We start from the raw sequence: 20710 nt of genomic DNA on the forward strand, positions 1-20710 counted from the left end.
AATACTTGTACTATTGTCTTTATCGGTTAGTAGGTAAAAATGGATTTTTTTATAATTTACATAGGAATATTATAATATAAGAAATATGCATACATACATTTGAAAAAATATCCATATATGCATCTAAAAAGTTAATTTTTTTTGTTAAAAAGATTATAGTTTTTTTTTAATATTCTAGGTTTTTTTTTAATTTGCTGATTTTTAAAAAATTGCAGTTTAAAAAAAAAGCAATTTTTTTTCAGAAAATCCATGTTTTCTATAAAAAATAAAAATTTTGATTTTTTTAAAAAAATAAAAAATTATTATATTTATAAAAAAAATCCGAAAATTTGATTTATTATGTCAATTTTAGACATTTTTATTAATATTTCCAATAACACAAAAAATTAAACGAAATTGGTAAGATGAAGATCATACATTTAATAAGTTAATTTTAATCTAACGTTCCACCTTTAGTTCTCGAGTTCTTATGAAATTATGAGTTTTCAATCGATTAAGATTTGAACAACCGTCATATACTACATATTTACCCTCTAAATCCTACTCCTACACAACATATTTTATCAACGTCGAGACTTGAAACTCAAGCTCATGGGGAATGAATACTTTTTCAATACCTTGATACCGGTAGGCCAAAGCCTTTTGAACAATCGTCCGAATTGTCCACCATCTAGACTAAGCCTCATTGATGGTTTTTACCTGGAGAAAATACCGTAAATAGTCAAAAAAATGGGGGGTGTTTTCAAAAAATAGACATAAAAATGGACTTTTCCGGATATAGACATGCATTCCGCGGAGCTCCGCGGAATGACAAAATCGTAAATAAATCAATATATATATATATATATATATATATATATATATATATATATATATATATATATATATATATATATATATATATATATATATATAACACTAAAGATCAATTCCGCGAAGCTACCTCCGAGGAATAAACTCATTCCGCGGAGGTAGCTCCGAGGAATGGATCTCTAGTGTTTTTTTTTCACATCGATTTTCGGGGTTTATATTCATTTCCCAAACTAATTATTTTTAAGAAAAAATTATCATACTATTATAATCTTTACTTGAAAATAATTAGTTGGGGAATTAATATAAACCCCGAAGAATCGATGTGAAAAAAAAAAAAAAAAAAAAAAAAAACCCTCAAGATCCATTCCGCGGAGATAACGTCATTCCGCGGAGGTCCACATAGGGTCCTCCGCGGAATGTATGTCTATAGCTGGAAAATCACATTTTTATGTCTATTTTTTGAAAACACCCCTCATTCTTTAACTATTTACGGCATTTTCTCTTTTACCTGCCACAAGTTTATTTCGTAATTTTGAATTTTGTGTAATTTGTAAGTGTAATAGAATAATAGAATATCTTATACGTATATACTTGCCGAGTGTTTAATCAAAAATAAAGAAAGGTGGGTGCCTTTAATGTAGAAGTTGTAGGTAGTAGTTGCTCCAATAGCCTTAACTGCCTTAAATCTCTCTCCCATACCTTCATTCCATAAATACGTTCTACATGTGGGTCTTTGATCGATTCATTGATTCATTGATTCTATAACTATATTCACAATCCCTTATAACATACATATATACTAGTGTCCTGGGAGTAACAGATTCAAGAAAACATGAACTCCATTGACGGGTCTGTTTGGAAGAGAAGATCTAAAGAGATCTGTTGCGATGATGACAAATCTCAGCTTCTTGTTGCCTCAATTAAGAAGAAAAACAAGAACAAGAACAAGAAGACTGTGAATCAGAGGACCCGAACAGAGTACCCGTTATTGAGATTTGAAGATTTACCAGAGTACATGAAGGATAACGAGTTTATTTTGAATTATTACAGAGCTGATTGGCCTTTAAAGCAAGCCCTTTTTAGCCTTTTCCGCTGGCACAATGAAACCCTAAATGTATGGACGTAAGTGTAATCTCTCCCTGTCTCCATTTCTTCCTGTATCTCCCTCTTTCTCTCTCTCCCTCATGATAGTTATTTCAAATTAATGGGGGGTTTTCATGATTTTCTTCACGATGACAACTTAAAACCTCTTGTTAGTTCAAATAGATTCAAATATTATGAAATTTCTGTGAATGTATTGTTGATAATTTCATCTCTGGCGCATTACAAATAATCAGGAAATATTGTACGGATTTGAAAATATTTATCATCAATTTACTTGATTTCCTACTAAATGGGAACTTATACTTATATTCAACTTTTGATTCCTATTGATTTCATCTTTCAAACTTTTATTTGGGCATGTTTGATGATTAGAAAGATTCAATCGATTTGCAAACTTTACAGAATCTTCTAACACCATAAATAGACACTTGTACCTTCCTTTTAGTAGTTTATACAAAATTTAAAATCATCACACCTCCTTTTATGCGTAATTCATCATTCCAATTAAATTGGAGCTTGCACTTGTTATTAATCTCTGTTCATTCTACCATGGTTAAAACACATAATTTGTAACGAACTTGTACCATATGCATAAGGACATGTACATTCTTCCTCACTTCTCATCATTTCCTTCAAAAAATAGAGCCTGAATTTTGATGTTGATGTTTTTGGTTATGTTTAAAGTTGCATATATGCTCTACTATTAAAATCTCTATTAGCTTTGCTTAGATTTGTCCTCATCATTGTTATTCTTGTGTCAATTTTCTTGTGAGATGTTGATAGTTCAAAACCTAACTTTTCAAGGTTTGTACTATGCACAACAAGTCTTTTCATCCTTTTATATATATATATATATATATATATATATATATATATATATATATATATATATATATATATATATATATATATATATATATATATATATATATATATATATATATATATAGTGATTCTATCTTTGGAATCACATGATATATATATTTTTATTACCGACTTTTGTGAAAATAAGAAGCCATGATGCAACATGCTTGTCTTTTTGTGATGATTTTTGTTGTGATATATATGGTTAAATAGTGGTATTACTGACATATTTTTGGATGTTTTCTTGTTTTTCATGTGTAGGCATTTAATCGGATTTGTTGTATTTGTGGGATTAACCATTACAAACGTTATGCATGTGCCTCAAGTTTCACAGTTCCTCAATTTGTTAACTTGGTATGTAAGATTCTTTTTCTCTTCTTCACAATTTTATTAAAATTGGTTTGACTATTAGATGATGATACGGATCCAAATTGATTATTGATGTTATATACTTATAGGCTAAGAAATAAACATTTTTTTGCTTTTATTTTGGGACTATTTAAAAAAAATATTGCATTTATATCATTAAACGTGCAAGATATGGATGCCCTTTTGGATTTTGTTTAGTTGGTTAAATGTCATAAAGATCCTTCAACATTTACAAGACTGAATCAATATCAATATTCATTAATTTATTTGATGATGATAATGGATAAATATGTAATTTTATTTTTAAGCTGTCAACAGAGAAAAACCTTATAATTTTGAGTAGGACTTAAAAAAAATCATAATTGACACCCACAACATGCTGTCAAGAATTGTAAGGAAATCATAAATTATCCAAATAAAGAATCTTGAAACATGTTGTACAACATGTTAACTAATATAATAATATTATTTTTTTAATGATGTTAATTCTGATTTTCTTGGATGATTTTTAGTTTTTATTTTAATTTATAGGTCCAAATGAAAGAAATAGTAAACATATAAGTATATAACATCCTTGTTTTTTTCAGTTTATTTCTTAATAAGCCACTGTCCTTGAAAAAATCTACTAATTATAGCATTGTACTGTTTTTTTTTCCTCTTATTAGTACATTGTACTTTAATAAATATACCTAATTTTAGCAATAAATATAAATTTCAATTTGCATGACATTCCTATAATTGGATAAAATTTTCAAAGTACAAAAATATAATAAGAAAAATTTAAAGTAGGATGCTATAGCAAACAAATTTATAAAATTACAAAACTGGCTCTAATTTTTATCAAAATTTCAGGTCTTTCCCGTTAGGCCCGGGTGCAAACGCCTCACATAATTCAATTATGGTTAGTCGTTATTTCTTACTAGATATGTATTTTGAATTTTTAGGTCAAACAAGTTTCAAAAGTCAAACATTCTAAATTTCCTGTTTGACTAAACAGGATACACCAAAACTCATCGACTTAAAGCACGAATCACCGCTAGACATGGACATCGGGCCGCCACTACTGGCGGCAACGCGGTGGCCATTCTTCGTGTTCTTAGGCGGCTCGATGTTCTGCCTCCTTTCCTCCTCCACCTGCCACCTCTTCGGCTGCCACTCCCACCACCTCAACCTCCTCCTCCTCCAAATGGACTACGTCGGAATCACCATCATGATCATCACCTCGTTTTTCCCTCCAATTTACTACATTTTCCAATGCGAGCCCATATGGCAATTCGTCTACCTCGGTGGAATCACAGCCATGGGTGTATTTACCGTTATAACCCTACTGGCACCAGCGCTTTCCAGTGGAAAGTTCCGGTCTTTTCGGGCTTTTCTGTTTATGGGTATGGGCCTGTTTGGGCTCGTACCCGCGGTTCATGCTGTTGTTGTCAACTGGCATGAACCGCAGAGGAATGGAATCCTCGCATATGAAACCGCGATGGCGGTTTCATATCTGACGGGTACGATGTTTTATATTAGCAGAATCCCAGAAAGATTTAAGCCTGGTTGGTTTGATTTGGCGGGACATAGTCATCAGATTTTTCATTGTTTTGTGATTATGGGTGCGTTGGCTCATTATGGAGCTGCACTTGTGTTTCTTGAATTTCGAGGTCAGGTTGGTTGTTGACGTCACCATGGTGATGACGTGGAATTTGTTTTTAATCGATTAATATTTTCGGTTTATGGGTCCATTTTTTATTATATGAAGGTGTAGAATGAAAATGTGATAGTGAGTCGGTATGTTGTGAAAATGGGTCCTGTTAATTTTTTTTCTCCATATTTTTTTGACACTAATATATTGTCAAATTGTTGTATCATGAGAAGATATAAAACTCAAATTGTAGCTAAATGGATGGATATATTGTTATGAAATGTTGATCGATTTATGGATTTTGTTTATTTATTTATTTCCGCTTTCTTTAATGGAAATAATTGGTAGTTTAAGATATAAATTATTGGGTTTGTACTTTTCATTTATGGGTGTTTGATCTTTTACTTCAAGATTTAACTAAAATATTATTTTCGTACAATAATATCAAATATATCACCTTATCAAATTTCAATTCGTTAATATATATATATATATATATATATATATATATATATATATATATATATATATATATATATATATATATATATACTAGTTGTGAGACCCGTATAATATACAGGTTGATTAAAACAAAATGTTAAGTACGAACGATTAAATATAAATTTTATTTGAATTTGAAATTGAAATAAGTGAAAATTATGAGAAAAAAATATGCAAAGAATAAATTAATTAAAATTATGAGTTTAGTGTGTACTAAACGGGTTAATTATAATAAAATATTAAACATAAAGGTTTAAACTGTAAATTTATTTGGAATTGAATTTGAAATTTAAAATTTTATAATCATTATGGTAGGTTTAATTTATAAAAAGTAAATCAATGATATATTGAAAATGAAAATTAAAATAATGACAAGTGGAAAATAAATATATTTCAAATTATGACAAAATGACATGTGGCTAATCTTATAAGAGAAGGACACGTGGCAAAGTCATTTTCATTTATTAGAGTATATATATATATATATATATATATATATATATATATATATATATATATAGGATGAACATTGATTCGGATCCGGATTGAATCGAAACGAATATGGTTCCAACGAGTTTAGTTGTCTTTAAACATACAATATGACTTATATTATATATCTTGTTTTTAATGATATGTATCTCTATACTAATAAAAGAGTAGTTATTTTGTCATGTGTCACTATATTAGACATCTTAATTAATATGATGTCACTTGTCAATCTATTAGTTCTCCATTTTAAATTTATTAGGCCTCCTAATTAATGTGATAATATTTGTCAATGTAATTATTCTCCATTTTAAATTTTAAATTTTATATCATGGTTTTCATTAATTCACAAATAAAAAATATTTAATATATATTAAACATTAATTATATATATTTATTTGAAGCAACGATTATAATTTTACAAAACTAATATAAATATATCTTAATTAATAATTTATTTAAAATAATTAATTATTAATTTTAAGGTTTTACTATAAAATTTCAATTAATTTTATAACCGTGGTATCCACGGGTTATAAACTAGTTGGTATAATAATTGTATGTTTAACGATAAGTAAACCGTTTTTGGAACATGCCCATGTAACGTTTTTATCGGTTTTCTTAATAAAAACCATTTCTTTTGCTCCTAAAAGTAAAGTTTTAAATTTCAAAATATTATTAATTTTTGTAAAATGAAAAGCTACACAATCGAACAATCATAAACAAATCATTCATATGGTTTTTCTTTCATTTTCAATCATCGACACCACTTATATATAGTCGATACATTTTAGTTCTGTGAGCTTTTATTTTCGTTTTAATTAAGATGTGATAATAGTATTTTTAGACAAAATTCTTGTAAGTTCACACGTATATCAAAATCAGTTATGGATCGATAGAATATTCATTTTGGTAAATATAAAAATAAAGCTTGATTCGATGTATCACTATTTTGAAAAAGAAATAAACCTTTCATTGCATTTATGGGGTGTGCCATTTAGTTATCCGTAGCTTTAGTCAAATAACTAATAAGGACTCCATTTAATGTTTTTTTTTATCTTAACTATTATGTGTGTCATTGTTTAGAACTTGCAAACAAGTTAGGTTGTAGAATAATATATCGTCAAGGTAATAATGTTGTCGTGTCGGCTTCGTATCAATTAATTTATAGCCAGCATAAATAAGATAAATTACAATGTATTCGGATTAAAATGATGTTTAGACTTATACATAAGATCTTACTTATAAATTCTTGCATTCTTACTTTGTTAGTATTAGAGTATACATAAACTTCGTAAGAATAAAGAAGAGAATAAGTTAATGAAAATATGTTAAGATTCAAATGTGTAAATATCTTTCATCTTTCATTTTTTTTATGTCACGTCAACCGGCCTTATTTTTTTCATTTTTTTTTCACTCTTCAAAATTTAGGAAATTGTCATCTTTCATTTCTTGTTTTTTTTTTAAATATATTTTATAAAAGTATTATACTATTTTGTAGGAAATTAAAAACCATAAATTTTAATATATTTTTTAGTATGTATATAATTTAATAAAACGTAAAAATAATATTTTACAGTATTAGTCGATCAGAAAAAGAAAGAATATGCAGGAAACACAAACCGCACACCCACCCCTCGACCTAAATCGTACCCAGAACGTGGTGTCCTTGAATGTAGTTTACAAACAACATCATACGGTTCCAAGTATACCGTCCGACCTTAGTATATGAAACACTTTGTACGAGTTGCAATATTTGATTTTATACATAAAGATACTATATTTAGCATATTAAATATGATTTAAAGGTGTCCTTTACAAGAATAGATAAAACTTTAAAGCCTATAAATTTCAATAAACTCATACCTAATTACCTAACTACAATTATGAGTTTTGCACCTCCTCGTAATACACGGGCTTAAAAGTGTTTTATTTATGAGAAATTAAATATCTTCCTACCTTTTATTCTTAATATCATCCTGTCCAATTAAATGATTTTCTTTTAAAAACGGTCATAATTTATTAAAGTGCACCAGTCGAGCAAGAAACTAGACAGGGGCAAAATGGGAAAACATTACAAGAACGTCAAAGTGATGTCAACAAAACAGAAATGGGTAATATATATATATATATATATATATATATATATATATATATATATATATATATATATATATATATATATATATAATGATGACATGTGTAATATTTAATTTTTATTTAATTAAATTTAATGATATTTTAGGATACTGATATGACACATGTCATCATTTAAATGGGTAAAATGATTGTTAGGAAGAAAATTTAGGAGGATATTTAATTTCTCTTTATTTCTTTATTTATTTAACGGTTTTAATATGAATGAAATTTAGACAAAATTACCAATTACCAATTGGTCCCGTGTTTTATAAACGTTCGTAGATTCTTTTGTTATCTTTTTTATGTAGATTGTTCATGTGGTTTTATTTTCTTACATATTTCATTATATATATATATATATATATATATATATATATATATATATATATATATATAGTTAGGTTCAAATGTTTTAACTAAAAAAAATTTAACATATTTTTTGACCACGAATCCGTAAAGGTTCGATCCAATTTGTCCTAGCTACCTAGGTTGGTTAGTTTATTTTTGACCGAAACAATAACTTATATTGATGGTATGTTACAATAATTTGTGGATGCGTGAGATTAGAGAATAATAGCTTATTTAAAATACTAGTAACTAGAATCCTAAACTAATGCTAAAAACTATACCTACCAAATAATAAGAAAACTTGCCTAATACCAAGGTGAAAAGAAATAATGATATTTTTCCTAACCACCAAGGGGAATTCGGGTCATATAAACAACAATGTAGTTGAACACTAAGGATATTTAGAAAGAAAAGGGCCTGAAGAAGTTCACATAATTACTAACCGACTCGTTGGAAACTCAAGAATCACAAGAAAATTATAATTGAAAAAAATTACTAGTAGTTTAGTGGAACCCACTTTCACAACAAAGTGGACTTCTTGTCACATTTTCATTCGGTAATGTTATTTTTTTAAACCACAAATTATTCTATTCTTAATCTAAGATTAAACATTTTTTATTTCTCCTAATGTGACTTGAACACATGACTTTTCATTTGAAAGAATCACTCGTTACCGTTAAGCCAAAGGTCTTTGAATGAACCCAAAACATAGAGATATCAATTAATCCAAATTTAAAATTATTTAGTATATGTGAAGTTAGTTATTTATTTTTTAAAATCACGTAAGGAGAGAGAGAATCTTGTCTATATCTATATATCTATCTATATATATACTTGTAAAAAAAACATTTTTGCTTTCACTACATTCATTTGAAACTTTCATGTTTTTTTTTCGTTTCATCACATTTATTTGAAACTCTCATTACTTTTCAATTTATTTGTAATAATATTTATAAGTTGGTTAATAAGGTTAAATAAATATCAAATTTAAAGTGTAATCATATATAAACTAATTTTTAATATTAAAATAATAATTTTACTTATACTTATAAAGTTATGTTTTTCTTTTTAACTTTTAAGATATTATATTTAATTTATTAGTTTTAATATATCGTTTGATGTAAACCATTATCATTTTAAAGATACAATTTTAGAATAATTTATACAAAATACTTAAATTATTAATTTAAATATAGCATTACAAGGTCAACTTAAATATAAATTTTAGTTTAACTTAAACAACCCAACAAATAGTTTGTAAATAGTTAAAAGTGATAAATTATAATGTCCTTCTAATGATCATTACAACTTGGTTAATAAGGTTAAATAAATATCAAATCTAAAGTATAAATAAACTAAATTTCAATTTTAAAATAATATATTTACTTCTACTTATAAAGTTATGTTTTTAACTTTTAACATATTATACTTAATTTATTAGATTTAAAATGTTGTTTTGTGTAAACAATTATCAGTTTAAAGCTATAACTTTTGAACAGTTTGAACAAAATACTTAAATTGTTAATTTAAATATAACATTACAGTCTCAACTTAAATATAAATTTCAGTTCCACTTAAAAAACCAAAGAATATTTTGTAAATAGTTAAAAAGGATAAATGGTAGTGATAAATACAAAAACTAAATTGTAATCTCACTTTAACTAGAATATTTCATAAAGATATTTTTATAATCGTTAAAAGTTTTCAAATAAATATCTTAAAAATAATTTACATTAATAATAGTTAAAAATAACTCTATATAAATGATTATATTGTTACCTTTAAAATCAAAAAGCAATGTTTGATGTTTTAAATAATTATAATGATAGAAATTAAAATATTAAGCAAACAAATTTAAAAAAATTAATTAATAATAACAACTATAAATAACATTAAACCATATATTATATTTAATTTTATTCATGTGTAACTCACGAGTAGAAGTCATTTAAATGATTGAGATTATGCAGTTATAATGGATGTATATATTATTATATAATTCAAAATAATTCATATATTATATCAATTTAGTATACAAATTATTAAATTAGATTTAACAACAACGTTATTTTTATATTTAAAAAAACATATATTTGTAAAGACTTCAATTATGTAGGTGTTTATGTGCAATGCACGAGCATTCGTCTAGTATACTTATAAAAAGAAGCATTTTTCCTTTCACCACATTCATTTGAAACTCCCATTACTTTTCAATTTCTTTCTAATAATGATTATAAGTTGGTTAATAAAATTAAATAAACATCAAACCTAAAGTGTAATTATAAATAAACTAAGTTTCAGTTTTAAAATAATATATTTACCTCTATTTCTAAAATTATGTTTTTAACTGTTAATATATTATACTTAATTTATTAGATTTAAAATATTGTTGTATGTAAACAATTATCAGTTTAAAGCTACAACTTTTGAACAGTTTGAACGAGATACTTAAATTGTTAATTTAAATATAACATTACAATGTCAACTTAAATATAAATTTCAGTTCCACTTAAAAAACCAAAGAATATTTTGTAAATAGTTAAAAGTGATAAATGCAAAAAACTAAATTATAATCTCAATTTAACTGAAATATTTCCTAAAAATATTTTTACAATTGTTAAAAGTTTTCAAATAAATAGCTTAAAATAACTTACAATAACAATAGCTAAAAATAACTCTATATAAAAGATTATATTTTTACCTTTAAAATCAAAAAATAATGTTTCATGTTTTAAATAATTATAATGATAGAAATTAAAACATTAAGAAAATAAATTTAAAAAAATTAATTAACAAGAACACCAGCTATAAATAATATTAAACCATATATTATATTTAATTTTATTCATGTGTAACTCGCAGGTAAAAGTTATTCAAAACGATTGAGATTATGCAGTTATAATATATATATATATATATATATATATATATATATATATATATATATTATAATATAATTCATAATAATCAATATATTATATCAATTTAATATGCAAATTGTAATATCAAATTTAACAACATTATTGTTATATTAAAAAAAAAACATATATTTATAAAGACTTCAACTATTTAGGTGTTTCTGTACAACACGTGGGCATTCGACTAGTTTTATATATATACAAAGACATAAAATTGTCTTCAACCTATTTGAGAATTTAAGAAAAAAAATGACATCTTAGAAAACTAGCAGTTAACTATATATAAGAGACATATGCTATATTTTCTATAAGTTTTATTTTTTTTTTTAATTTGTGCCAACAAATAAAAAATATTAAATTTATTTACGAAACATATAATTATTATTATTATAAGTGATAAAATAAATAAATAATAAAATGCTAATATATGAAAATGCGACAGAAAGTGAACATGTAAGATGGGCTGAGATCTATGGCCCACTTAATTTGTTTCCAAATAAACTTTATGAAGAGCCCGTCCCAACTTTCTGATTGGATTTGGATATTAGTAGGTCTTGTATAAGTACTATTAATGACATCAGAATCATTATAATAACCCATCAACGATAATATAAATTAGATTACTGACCAATTTTTAGACGTTCGTTGTTGAATTTGGCTATTTAGAATTTTGCAACGATCAATTGGTCCTTATATCGATATCTAATATGATAACAATTTAATGTAAAACAATTAAAAATATTTGTTGGTGTTATTATTCATCTTATGTGTTAGAATCTTTTAGCTAAGTATTTATATTGTAACAAATATGATTGTAATAAAAAATATAAAAACCCCTTAAATATAAATGAAATTCAAAACCTACAAACGATTGCTATCCAAATTACAAATTAAAATGATTGAATTTGATGAATTAAATCAAATATTGTAAACATTCATAAAAAAATATTGATAAATCATAGATATCAAGTATAAATCTATTTATATTTATAATCTTTATCTTTAAACTTTTGTGGTTCAAGATAATTTCATATCTTAAACCTTATTAATTAGAAATTACTATGTCTTTTCAATTTATCTATTAAATAGTAAAACATAATAGGTTTGTAACTAATAATAGTTAAATAGTGAATTAAATATGATGTTAAATTTGGTATTGGTTAGTCTTGTCATTTAATCGTTAGAACCTCATATAAAAACAATTTAGTTTTGGATGAATCTGATTTTTTTATCATTTCTATGAAATTATTTTGTATTTTATGATTTATTTTGTTAAAAATTCATTCATCAGTATACAAAAATATTTTTTGACATATAAAAAAATAAATTGGGTTTGTATAGTGAATTAAATATGTTAAATTCATATATTGGATATTATTCATTAGAAAATATCATGACTTTTTAACTTATCTATGAAATATTACAATCCAAAAGGTTTGTAACTAATAATACTTAAATATCGAATTAAAGATGATGTTAAACTTGGCGTTGGTTAATATTATTGTTGTTTAACTTATTCATACTTCAAATATATAATAAATTAGATCAATTAACTAATATGATTCAAGTTAAATAATAACATTTTTACCATAAGAATTTAATATTTTTATTCATTAACTTTTACAAATTTATGCGAAACATATGATTTATTTGGTACTTTTTTTATTTATGTTTAATGATATAAAAAGATAATATTGTTCTAAGTAACTCAAACATTATAATATATAACATATATGTGTTGAGATAAGCTGTCAATATCGGATGTATTTTAGAGTTTTATTATATTCCCTTTAATAGTCCTTAATTACCCTTGATTGTAGGTTGTGTTATAGGAAGCTTATTGTATATATATTCTAATTGTTGTACATTGAAGAAAATACACATAATACAATTTTTCTCATTGTCAAGTTCTATGATTAACATGGTATCAGAGCAATAACCATGGGAGAGTCATCAAACCCGCAACAAGTGATCGTACAGAATGTCCAAGCACCTTTCCCATCTGGAGGTATTCTTGATGAGATGAATTACCCGCTATGGTCCCAGTTAATGGAGATGCGAATCGGAGCTCGAAACAAATCCGGCTTCACCACGGGGGACACTCTGAAACCCAAGACAGAAGAGAAAAAGATCGAAACATGGATCATCGACAACCATCGGGTGAAAAGTTGGTTGATCGACTCGATGAGTCCACCTCTGATGTGCCGCTTTATACGTCTTCAAACAGCAGCGGAAATTTGGGAAGCTGTCAGCAAGACGTTCTATGATGGAACATACGAGACGCAGCTGTTTGAATTGAATCGGAGGTCATTCACTACTCGTCAAAATGGACGATCTCTTTCCACGTATTACAGTGAACTGGTAAGTATCTTTCAAGAAATAGATACTCGATTGAATTCACAGGAAGATACAAATATTGTAGCCCAAACCGTATTACTCAACAAAACCATAGCACGCCTTAGGGTTCATATATTTCTTGCCGGACTGGACCCCGAATTTAATCAAGCCCGAAGCGAAATCTTGAGAAAGGATCCTGTCCTTGATCTGGATTCATGTTATGCGTATATTCGCAAGGATCAGAATCAAAGACAAACCATGGATGAAGTGAAACACGAACCGGACAGTATGGTCCACTTGGCTTCTCGAAATCGCCCAATGAAAGAGAAACATTCTAAAGGGAAATGAACTACTTTCACATGTACACATTGTGGGGAAGAGGGCCATTATAAACTTCGCTGCTATGAAATAATCGGATACCCGGATTGGTGGGACTTCAAGAAAAAACCACGAAAGAAAATAAGCCAAGCTGCTATAGCAACTTCTTCTGATCCACAAGAGTCTGTCGCGCCAATGGCTGCTCACACGGTCGCTGACTCTGGTATGTTACAAAAAAAATCCACTAATAATTGTAATTGGATAATTGATACAGGCGCAACAGATCATATGACAAATAATAAAGACCACTTGACAACATTTTCTCCAAAACAAATAAACATACAGACGGCAAATGGGAGTGTCGCACTGGTCACGGGTGAAGGATCAGTTAAAATTTCAAACTCCATGGACCTTGACTCTGTCCTTGTAGTTCCTTCTTTATCTTCTAACTTATTATCTGTTAGCCAAATTACCGAGGCGCTAAACTGCTATGTAACTTTCTGGCCAAATGAATGCACGTTTCAGGATATGGCGACTCATCGGACTCTTGGTTATGGTACTAGGCGGGGGCGGTTGTACTACCTCGAAGAGAACCATCGAAGTGAAGCTTATCATACGGGATTAATGAATCAAGCAAATAAGTCTGTGGCGTGGTTATGGCATCGTCGACTCGGACATCTATCTTTTAGTTATCTTAGGAAGCTTAAACCTAATTTATTTCTGAATGTAAAAGACAGTGATTTTAAGTGTGGTACGTGTGAGTTAGCTAAAAACAAAAAAAAACTTATGGTCCAAGCTTGAATAAAACATCAGTTCCATTTATGATTATCCACTCAGATGTATGGGGTCCTGCTCGAGTGGCCACACCTAATGGGGCACGTTACTTTGTCACTTTTGTTGATGAATGCGCACGAATGGTTTGGGTATCTTTGCTAAAAAATAAAAATGAAGTTTACAATGCCTTCAAGGAATTACACTATTTGATAGAGGAAAGAAATTCAAATACTCCAATCTGATAATGGTGGGGAATACATAAATGATGAGATGAAAAAATTCTGTAGAGAAAACTCAATCATACAACAAACATCGTGTGTTGGGACACCCCATCAAAACGGATTGGCTGAAAGAAGGAATAGGAAGATCCTTGAAATTGTCAGGGCCTCATTGTTTGACATGAATGTCTAGCAAAAATTCTGCGGTGAAGCAGTTAGGTCGGCTGCATATCTTATGAATAGGACACCATCCCGTGTGATTGAGTTCAAAACTCCCTTGCAGAGACTTCATGAACTTGTAAGCCTACCGGAGAACTATGGCCTCGAACCCAAAAATTTTGGATGCACGGCATATGTGCATCAAAATGTGGGAAAACTTGAGCCAAGAGCAGTTAAGTGTATCTTCTTAGGATACGCAGATCAAAAAAAAGGGGTATAGATGCTATGACCCAACTCTAAATAAGATGTATGTGACTCGGGATGTAGTTTTTCATGAGACACTACCTTATTTCAGCCCCACATGTTCGCTTCAGGGGGAGAGGAATGATGAAGCGAACTCTCATATTCCTGATATAGAGTTTTTTGAAACTCCTGTTAACAAAAACGAAGAAACTAATGAAGTGGGAAGTAATGATGAAGGTCAAGCAACAACGGTAGATGATAGTACAACAGCCGCCCCCGCTGAACCTAATACCACCACCTCCACCGAACCCGATACCACCCCCTCTGCTGAACCCGATACCACCACCTCCGCTGAACCTGATACTGCTGATGTCGGTGTCAGTACCAATTTCGTGCCAAGTTCAGAAACCACTAACTCAACTAACACATTTGATATACCAGATTATGCATCTGGTTCTGTTTTGCAGGAAACGGAGAACCCAACTGAGTCAAGGTACCCGACAAGGAGTACTCGTGGAATTCCGAAGAAACAGTATGAGCCAGCCCTAAAGGCAAAAACAAAATATCTAATTAGCAATTATGTGTCTCGGCACCGTTTGGCTAACTCTCAGGCATTGTTAGTAGATGCATTATCCTCCGTGACTATACCAACCAGCGTAGAAGAGGCTTTAAAGGACGAAAAGTGGAGAAAGGCGATACACGAAGAAATAAATGCACTAAGTAAGAATCAGACGTGGGATGAAGCTATCCTTCCTCCGGGCAAGAAGACTGTCGGGTGTAGATGGATCTTTACTGTTAAGCTTGACTCCAAAGGAAACATAGACCGGTATAAAGCAAGGCTAGTAGCCAAGGGTTATACATAAAAGTATGGGATTGATTATGGAGACACTTTTGCACCGGTTGCTAAAATCAATACAATACGAATTCTGATCTCGATTGCTGCAAATGAAGGTTGGCCATTAAAGCAGTTTGATGTTAAAAATGCATTCCTGAACGGGTACTTAGAAGAAGAAGTGTACATGGATCCTCCTCCAGGCGTTAATTGTAATGGTAAGGTGTGTAGATTAAAGAAAGCTTTATATGGTTTAAAACAGTCCCCACGTGCTTGGTTTGGTCGTTTTTCAGCATTCATGAAAAAGATTGGATATAAACAAAGTGATGCAGATCACACGCTCTTTGTGAAGAATAATGGAAAAGTGACGGCATTGATTGTATATGTTGATGATATGGTGGTAACTGGGAATGATCGAGAAGAAATAAAGAGTCTGCAAGCTATCCTGGCAACAGAGTTTGAACTTAAAGATCTTGGACATCTGAAGTATTTCTTGGGTATCGAGGTGGCTAGGTCAAAAACTGGAATCACTATGTGTCAACGGAAATATGTTCTAGATTTATTAGCAGAGGCAGGTATGATTGATTGTAAACCCGCAGAAACTCCAATCGAAACAAACCATGGGTTGTCGATTAAAAGGGATCAGGTCCCAGCAAATCGAGACAGGTACCAAAGGCTAGTCGAAAAACTCATCTATTTGTCTCATACTCGACCGGATATAGCCTATGCTGTGAGTGTTGTAAGTCGATTCATGCATGCTCCTAGCGAAGATCACATGAATGCGGTATATCGAATTTTAAGGTATCATAAATCATCTCCAGGTAAAGGGTTGTTCTTTAGTAAGAACCCAGGCCATCATGTCAGTGGGTACACTGATGCTGACTGGGCAGGAGATCGAAATGATGGGAAGTCCACCTCGGGATATTTCACGTTTGTTGGGGGTAATCTTGTCACATGGAGGAGTAAGAAGCAAAAGTTAGTTTCTAGATCAAGTGCTGAGGCAGAATTTAGAGGAATGGTACATGGGGTGTGCAAATTATTGTGGATTAAACGAATATTGCGGGATCTAGGCATTGGAGTAATTTCTCCCATGCAACTATATTGGGATAATCAAGCGGCTGTGAAGATAGCTAATAATCCCGTTCAGCATGATAGAACCAAACATGTAGAGATTGATCGCCACTTTATTAAAGACCATCTGGAACAAAAAACTATAGAGCTTCCTCACGTCAATTCAAAAGATCAACTTGCAGATATGTTAACAAAAGCAGTATGTGGAAGAGTTTTTCACAGCTCTATCAGCAAGTTTGGAATGATAGACATACATTCTCCAGCTTGAGGGGGAGTGTTGACATGAGCTGTCAATATCGGATGTATTTTAGAGTTTTATTATATTCCCTTTAATAGTCCTTAATTACCCTTGATTGTAGGTTGTATTATAGGAAGCTTATTGTATATATATTCTAATTGTTGTACATCGAAGAAAATACACATAATATAATTTTTCTCATTGTCAAGTTCTGTGATTAACAATATGTACCATCTTTTTGAGTTTTTTTTTTCTTTAGTGATAGTTCACAAAATGATTCCAATATATTATTTATCATAAACTCACTTTTATTTATATAAAATTTTTGTGATATTAAATGTTTAATTTATGATAACTCAATATATTATTTATCATAAACTCACTTTTATTTATATAAAAATTTTGTGATATTAAACTTTTAGTTTATGGTCGTTATCATGGTAGCATGTTAATTATTAATATGTTGTAAATTAGACCACTAATGAATAAATATAACAAAACATATAATTACTTATATTTTGTATTATTTGTCGATACAAATTATTTATATATCTTTTAGACAAAATTGCAAAAATGGTCCCTGTGGTATGCAAAATTTTGGGGTTTTAGTCCAAACCACGAGTTTTTTGGAACCATAGTCCTTTTGGAGTGGTTTCTATGTGGTTTTGGTCCCTGGACTTAACTCCCGTTAAGTTGGAACTGTTAAGCCCCCTCACGTGCCTCACACGTGAGGGTAATTTCGTCATTTCATGTCAGGGACCATTTTTGCATAAACGGTTTTTTGGATTAATTCCTTTTAAATACCCCCACTTCCTGCGATCTTCTTCCCCAACGTCTCTTTTTCTTCTACCCTTCTTCTTCTTGAGCTCTGCTACAACAAAAACGGTGCTATGTTTTTGTGGAAAAGTTGCTGTGGTGAAAACGTCTTGGACCCCTCTAAATCCAGAAAGGAGATTTTTTGCATGCCCTATGAATGATTCCGTTTGTGGGTTTATTGGGTGGCTTGATCCCCCAATGTGTGCTAGGTCTAAAGCCATCATACCTGGTCTGTTAAGAAATTTGAATTCAGTGCAGGAACGGTGCAATGAGTTGGTTAGAGGTATGAACATGTTACAAGATCAATGCAATGGACTGATATGCAAGAACAACATTTTGGTGGCAAATGTCAGAGCATTGAAGGATGATAATTTGAAGCTGAAAATGTACATGTTTGGAAGTTGGTTTTTCTTTGTGATTGTATTCTTTTATATTTGGTTTGTGTAGGGGTATACTCTGAAGGGTGTTTTGGTCATTTTTTTGTAATTTTATGTGATCAAGTTTGTAGTGACTTATGATGATAATGATATATGTACAATTTTATGATGCAAGTGTAATGAATGTTTTACCCAAATGGTATGAATGTATAAGAATTAACATATGAATAGAAATGGTATGAATGTGTTACCAAAATATATATATTTAGAACCAATTGTACATAACCAAAATGCATATTTCATTAAGATTTGTAATATAACAACCAAAGTTTCTAAACATAACAACCAAAGATTCTAAACATTACCAAAAGGGACACATTACCATACCTAAGATAACAACCAAGTTTTGATAACAACCAACCAAAAATTTTCAACAAAATATTGTAAATATAACAACCAAGTTTTCATAACCAACCAAAATCACAAAAAACTCCATGCATGCATGACACATTACTTCTTGGATTGATTCCCACCTTGCCCTTTACAGGTCCTAGAGTTGTGTCCCTTGTTCTTGCATTTGCTACAAGTAACACTGATATGCTTCCTTGATAGCTTCTGCACTCCATCATTTGTTGGTTTTTGGGAACCTCCTTCTTGTGCAGCATTCACTCCATCACCTTGACTTGCCTTCTGCTTTTTGCTTAACCTTTCACCCTCACTTTGTCTTCTCTTTTTCTTAGGCCTTCCCACCTGAGTGCGATGTGGAGGAGGGATTAGCTTTGTGGGACATTCACTTTTGGGCCACATGGATCTACCCTTAATTGGCTCCACCTTAAAAGAATAAGCCTTTTTCCATGTCTCTAGAAAATACACCTTGTGAACCCATTTGTAAATGTCAAGCTCAGCCTCTGGGTCTTTACTCATCTCATTCAGAGTTGCAATTGCATGTCTGCATGGAATTCCAATTAATTCCCATTTTCTGCAAGTGCATGTTTTGTTCCTAACATCAACCACATGTTGATCCTGCAAAGCTCCTGTGACTTGATACTTGTCTCCCCCATTCCACCTAGCAATGTATTGTGAAGCAACTGTTTTTCTTGCAGTTAGGATGTCTGTTGCTGTGGGTGTTAGTGGACCTTTAGCCTTTTTCATTTCCTTCATGACATTGCATATCCTCTTCATTAGATACTCCCTCATGAATTCTAAACATCCAATGACAGGTTTATCCCTTCCTTTCTCTATCTTCCCATTAAACACTTCACACATGTTTGATATCAACACATCAGAAGCTGCTCTTCCTGTGTGTAAATTACCATTAAAAAACATTTAATACAATTCACATACAAGTAAAACAGTTCACTAAGTGAAAGACATAAGGATCAAATTGGAATATATAGATTTACCTGAAAAATGACTCCTTGCCCAATGTTTAGGAGGAATTTGCTTCAACCATTCACATGCCTCCTTATCATACTGACTAAACTCCTTCATCAAATGTTCAAACTCAGGAATGGTGGTAGCTGATGCACACCTCCATAAGTGGTCCCTGTACTCTGTTTGCCTCCATCTTTTCCTCATATTGTCATGAATATGTCTGATACAATATCTATGCTCAGCATTGGGAAAAATTTGCTCAACTGCAGTATGTAAACCCTGCAAAAATTAATTGTCAATCATTAGAATTAACTTACAACCACACTTTAAATGACTAAATGTATAAAAACTACTTCCAACTTTACCTTTTGCCTGTCACTTATGAAAGTAAAATTTGAGTTTCTTCCAAGGTCCAAGTCATCCCCAAGGTTATCTAAAAACCATTTCCAGCTTTCTGTGTTTTCAGACTCAACAATCCCATATGCTAATGGGTAAATTCCATTATTGGGATCAAGACCAACTGCTGAAAGGACTTGCCCAGGGAATGGTCCTTTCATGAAGGCACCATCAAAACCTAATAAGTCCCTAAGGCATGCCTTGAACCCTTTTTTCAGTGGACCCAAGCACACATAAATTCTTCTAAACTGCCTAGTTGGGGAATCAGGGTTAGGCTCAGAACATACATCTATTTTCACTGTGGTGTCTGGGTTGGTGGCTTGAAGTTCGAGAACATAGTCCCTCAATAGTTCATACTGCTTTGTGTAGTCACCAGTTATAT

General features: G+C 30.3%; 3 protein-coding genes across 3 annotated transcripts; 2 read left to right on the top strand and 1 right to left on the bottom strand.

Moving 5' to 3' along the window:
- The first annotated feature begins 1506 nt into the window (after positions 1 to 1506).
- Positions 1507 to 5041, top strand: HHP1 (heptahelical transmembrane protein1). The gene is made up of 4 exons (XM_079014798.1): positions 1507 to 1935; positions 3043 to 3135; positions 4003 to 4051; positions 4148 to 5041. The coding sequence occupies exons 1-4, from the start codon at positions 1646 to 1648 to the stop codon at positions 4817 to 4819; spliced, it is 1104 nt and encodes a 367-aa protein (XP_078870924.1). The 5' UTR covers positions 1507 to 1645; the 3' UTR covers positions 4820 to 5041.
- An 8075-nt stretch (positions 5042 to 13116) lies between these two features.
- Positions 13117 to 13860, top strand: LOC145067164 (uncharacterized). Its single transcript, XM_079014361.1, has one exon. It carries the CDS (start codon positions 13117 to 13119, stop codon positions 13858 to 13860), a length of 744 nt encoding a protein of 247 aa, XP_078870487.1.
- A 5208-nt stretch (positions 13861 to 19068) lies between these two features.
- Positions 19069 to 19884, bottom strand: LOC145067165 (uncharacterized). Its single transcript, XM_079014362.1, has one exon. It carries the CDS (start codon positions 19882 to 19884, stop codon positions 19069 to 19071), a length of 816 nt encoding a protein of 271 aa, XP_078870488.1.
- Positions 19885 to 20710: the final 826 nt, after the last annotated feature.

Source organism: Lactuca serriola, chromosome 8, assembly GCF_051521515.1.
Source record: "Lactuca serriola cultivar US96UC23 chromosome 8, Lser_US96UC23_V15, whole genome shotgun sequence".
Taxonomy (NCBI): Eukaryota; Viridiplantae; Streptophyta; class Magnoliopsida; order Asterales; family Asteraceae; genus Lactuca; species Lactuca serriola.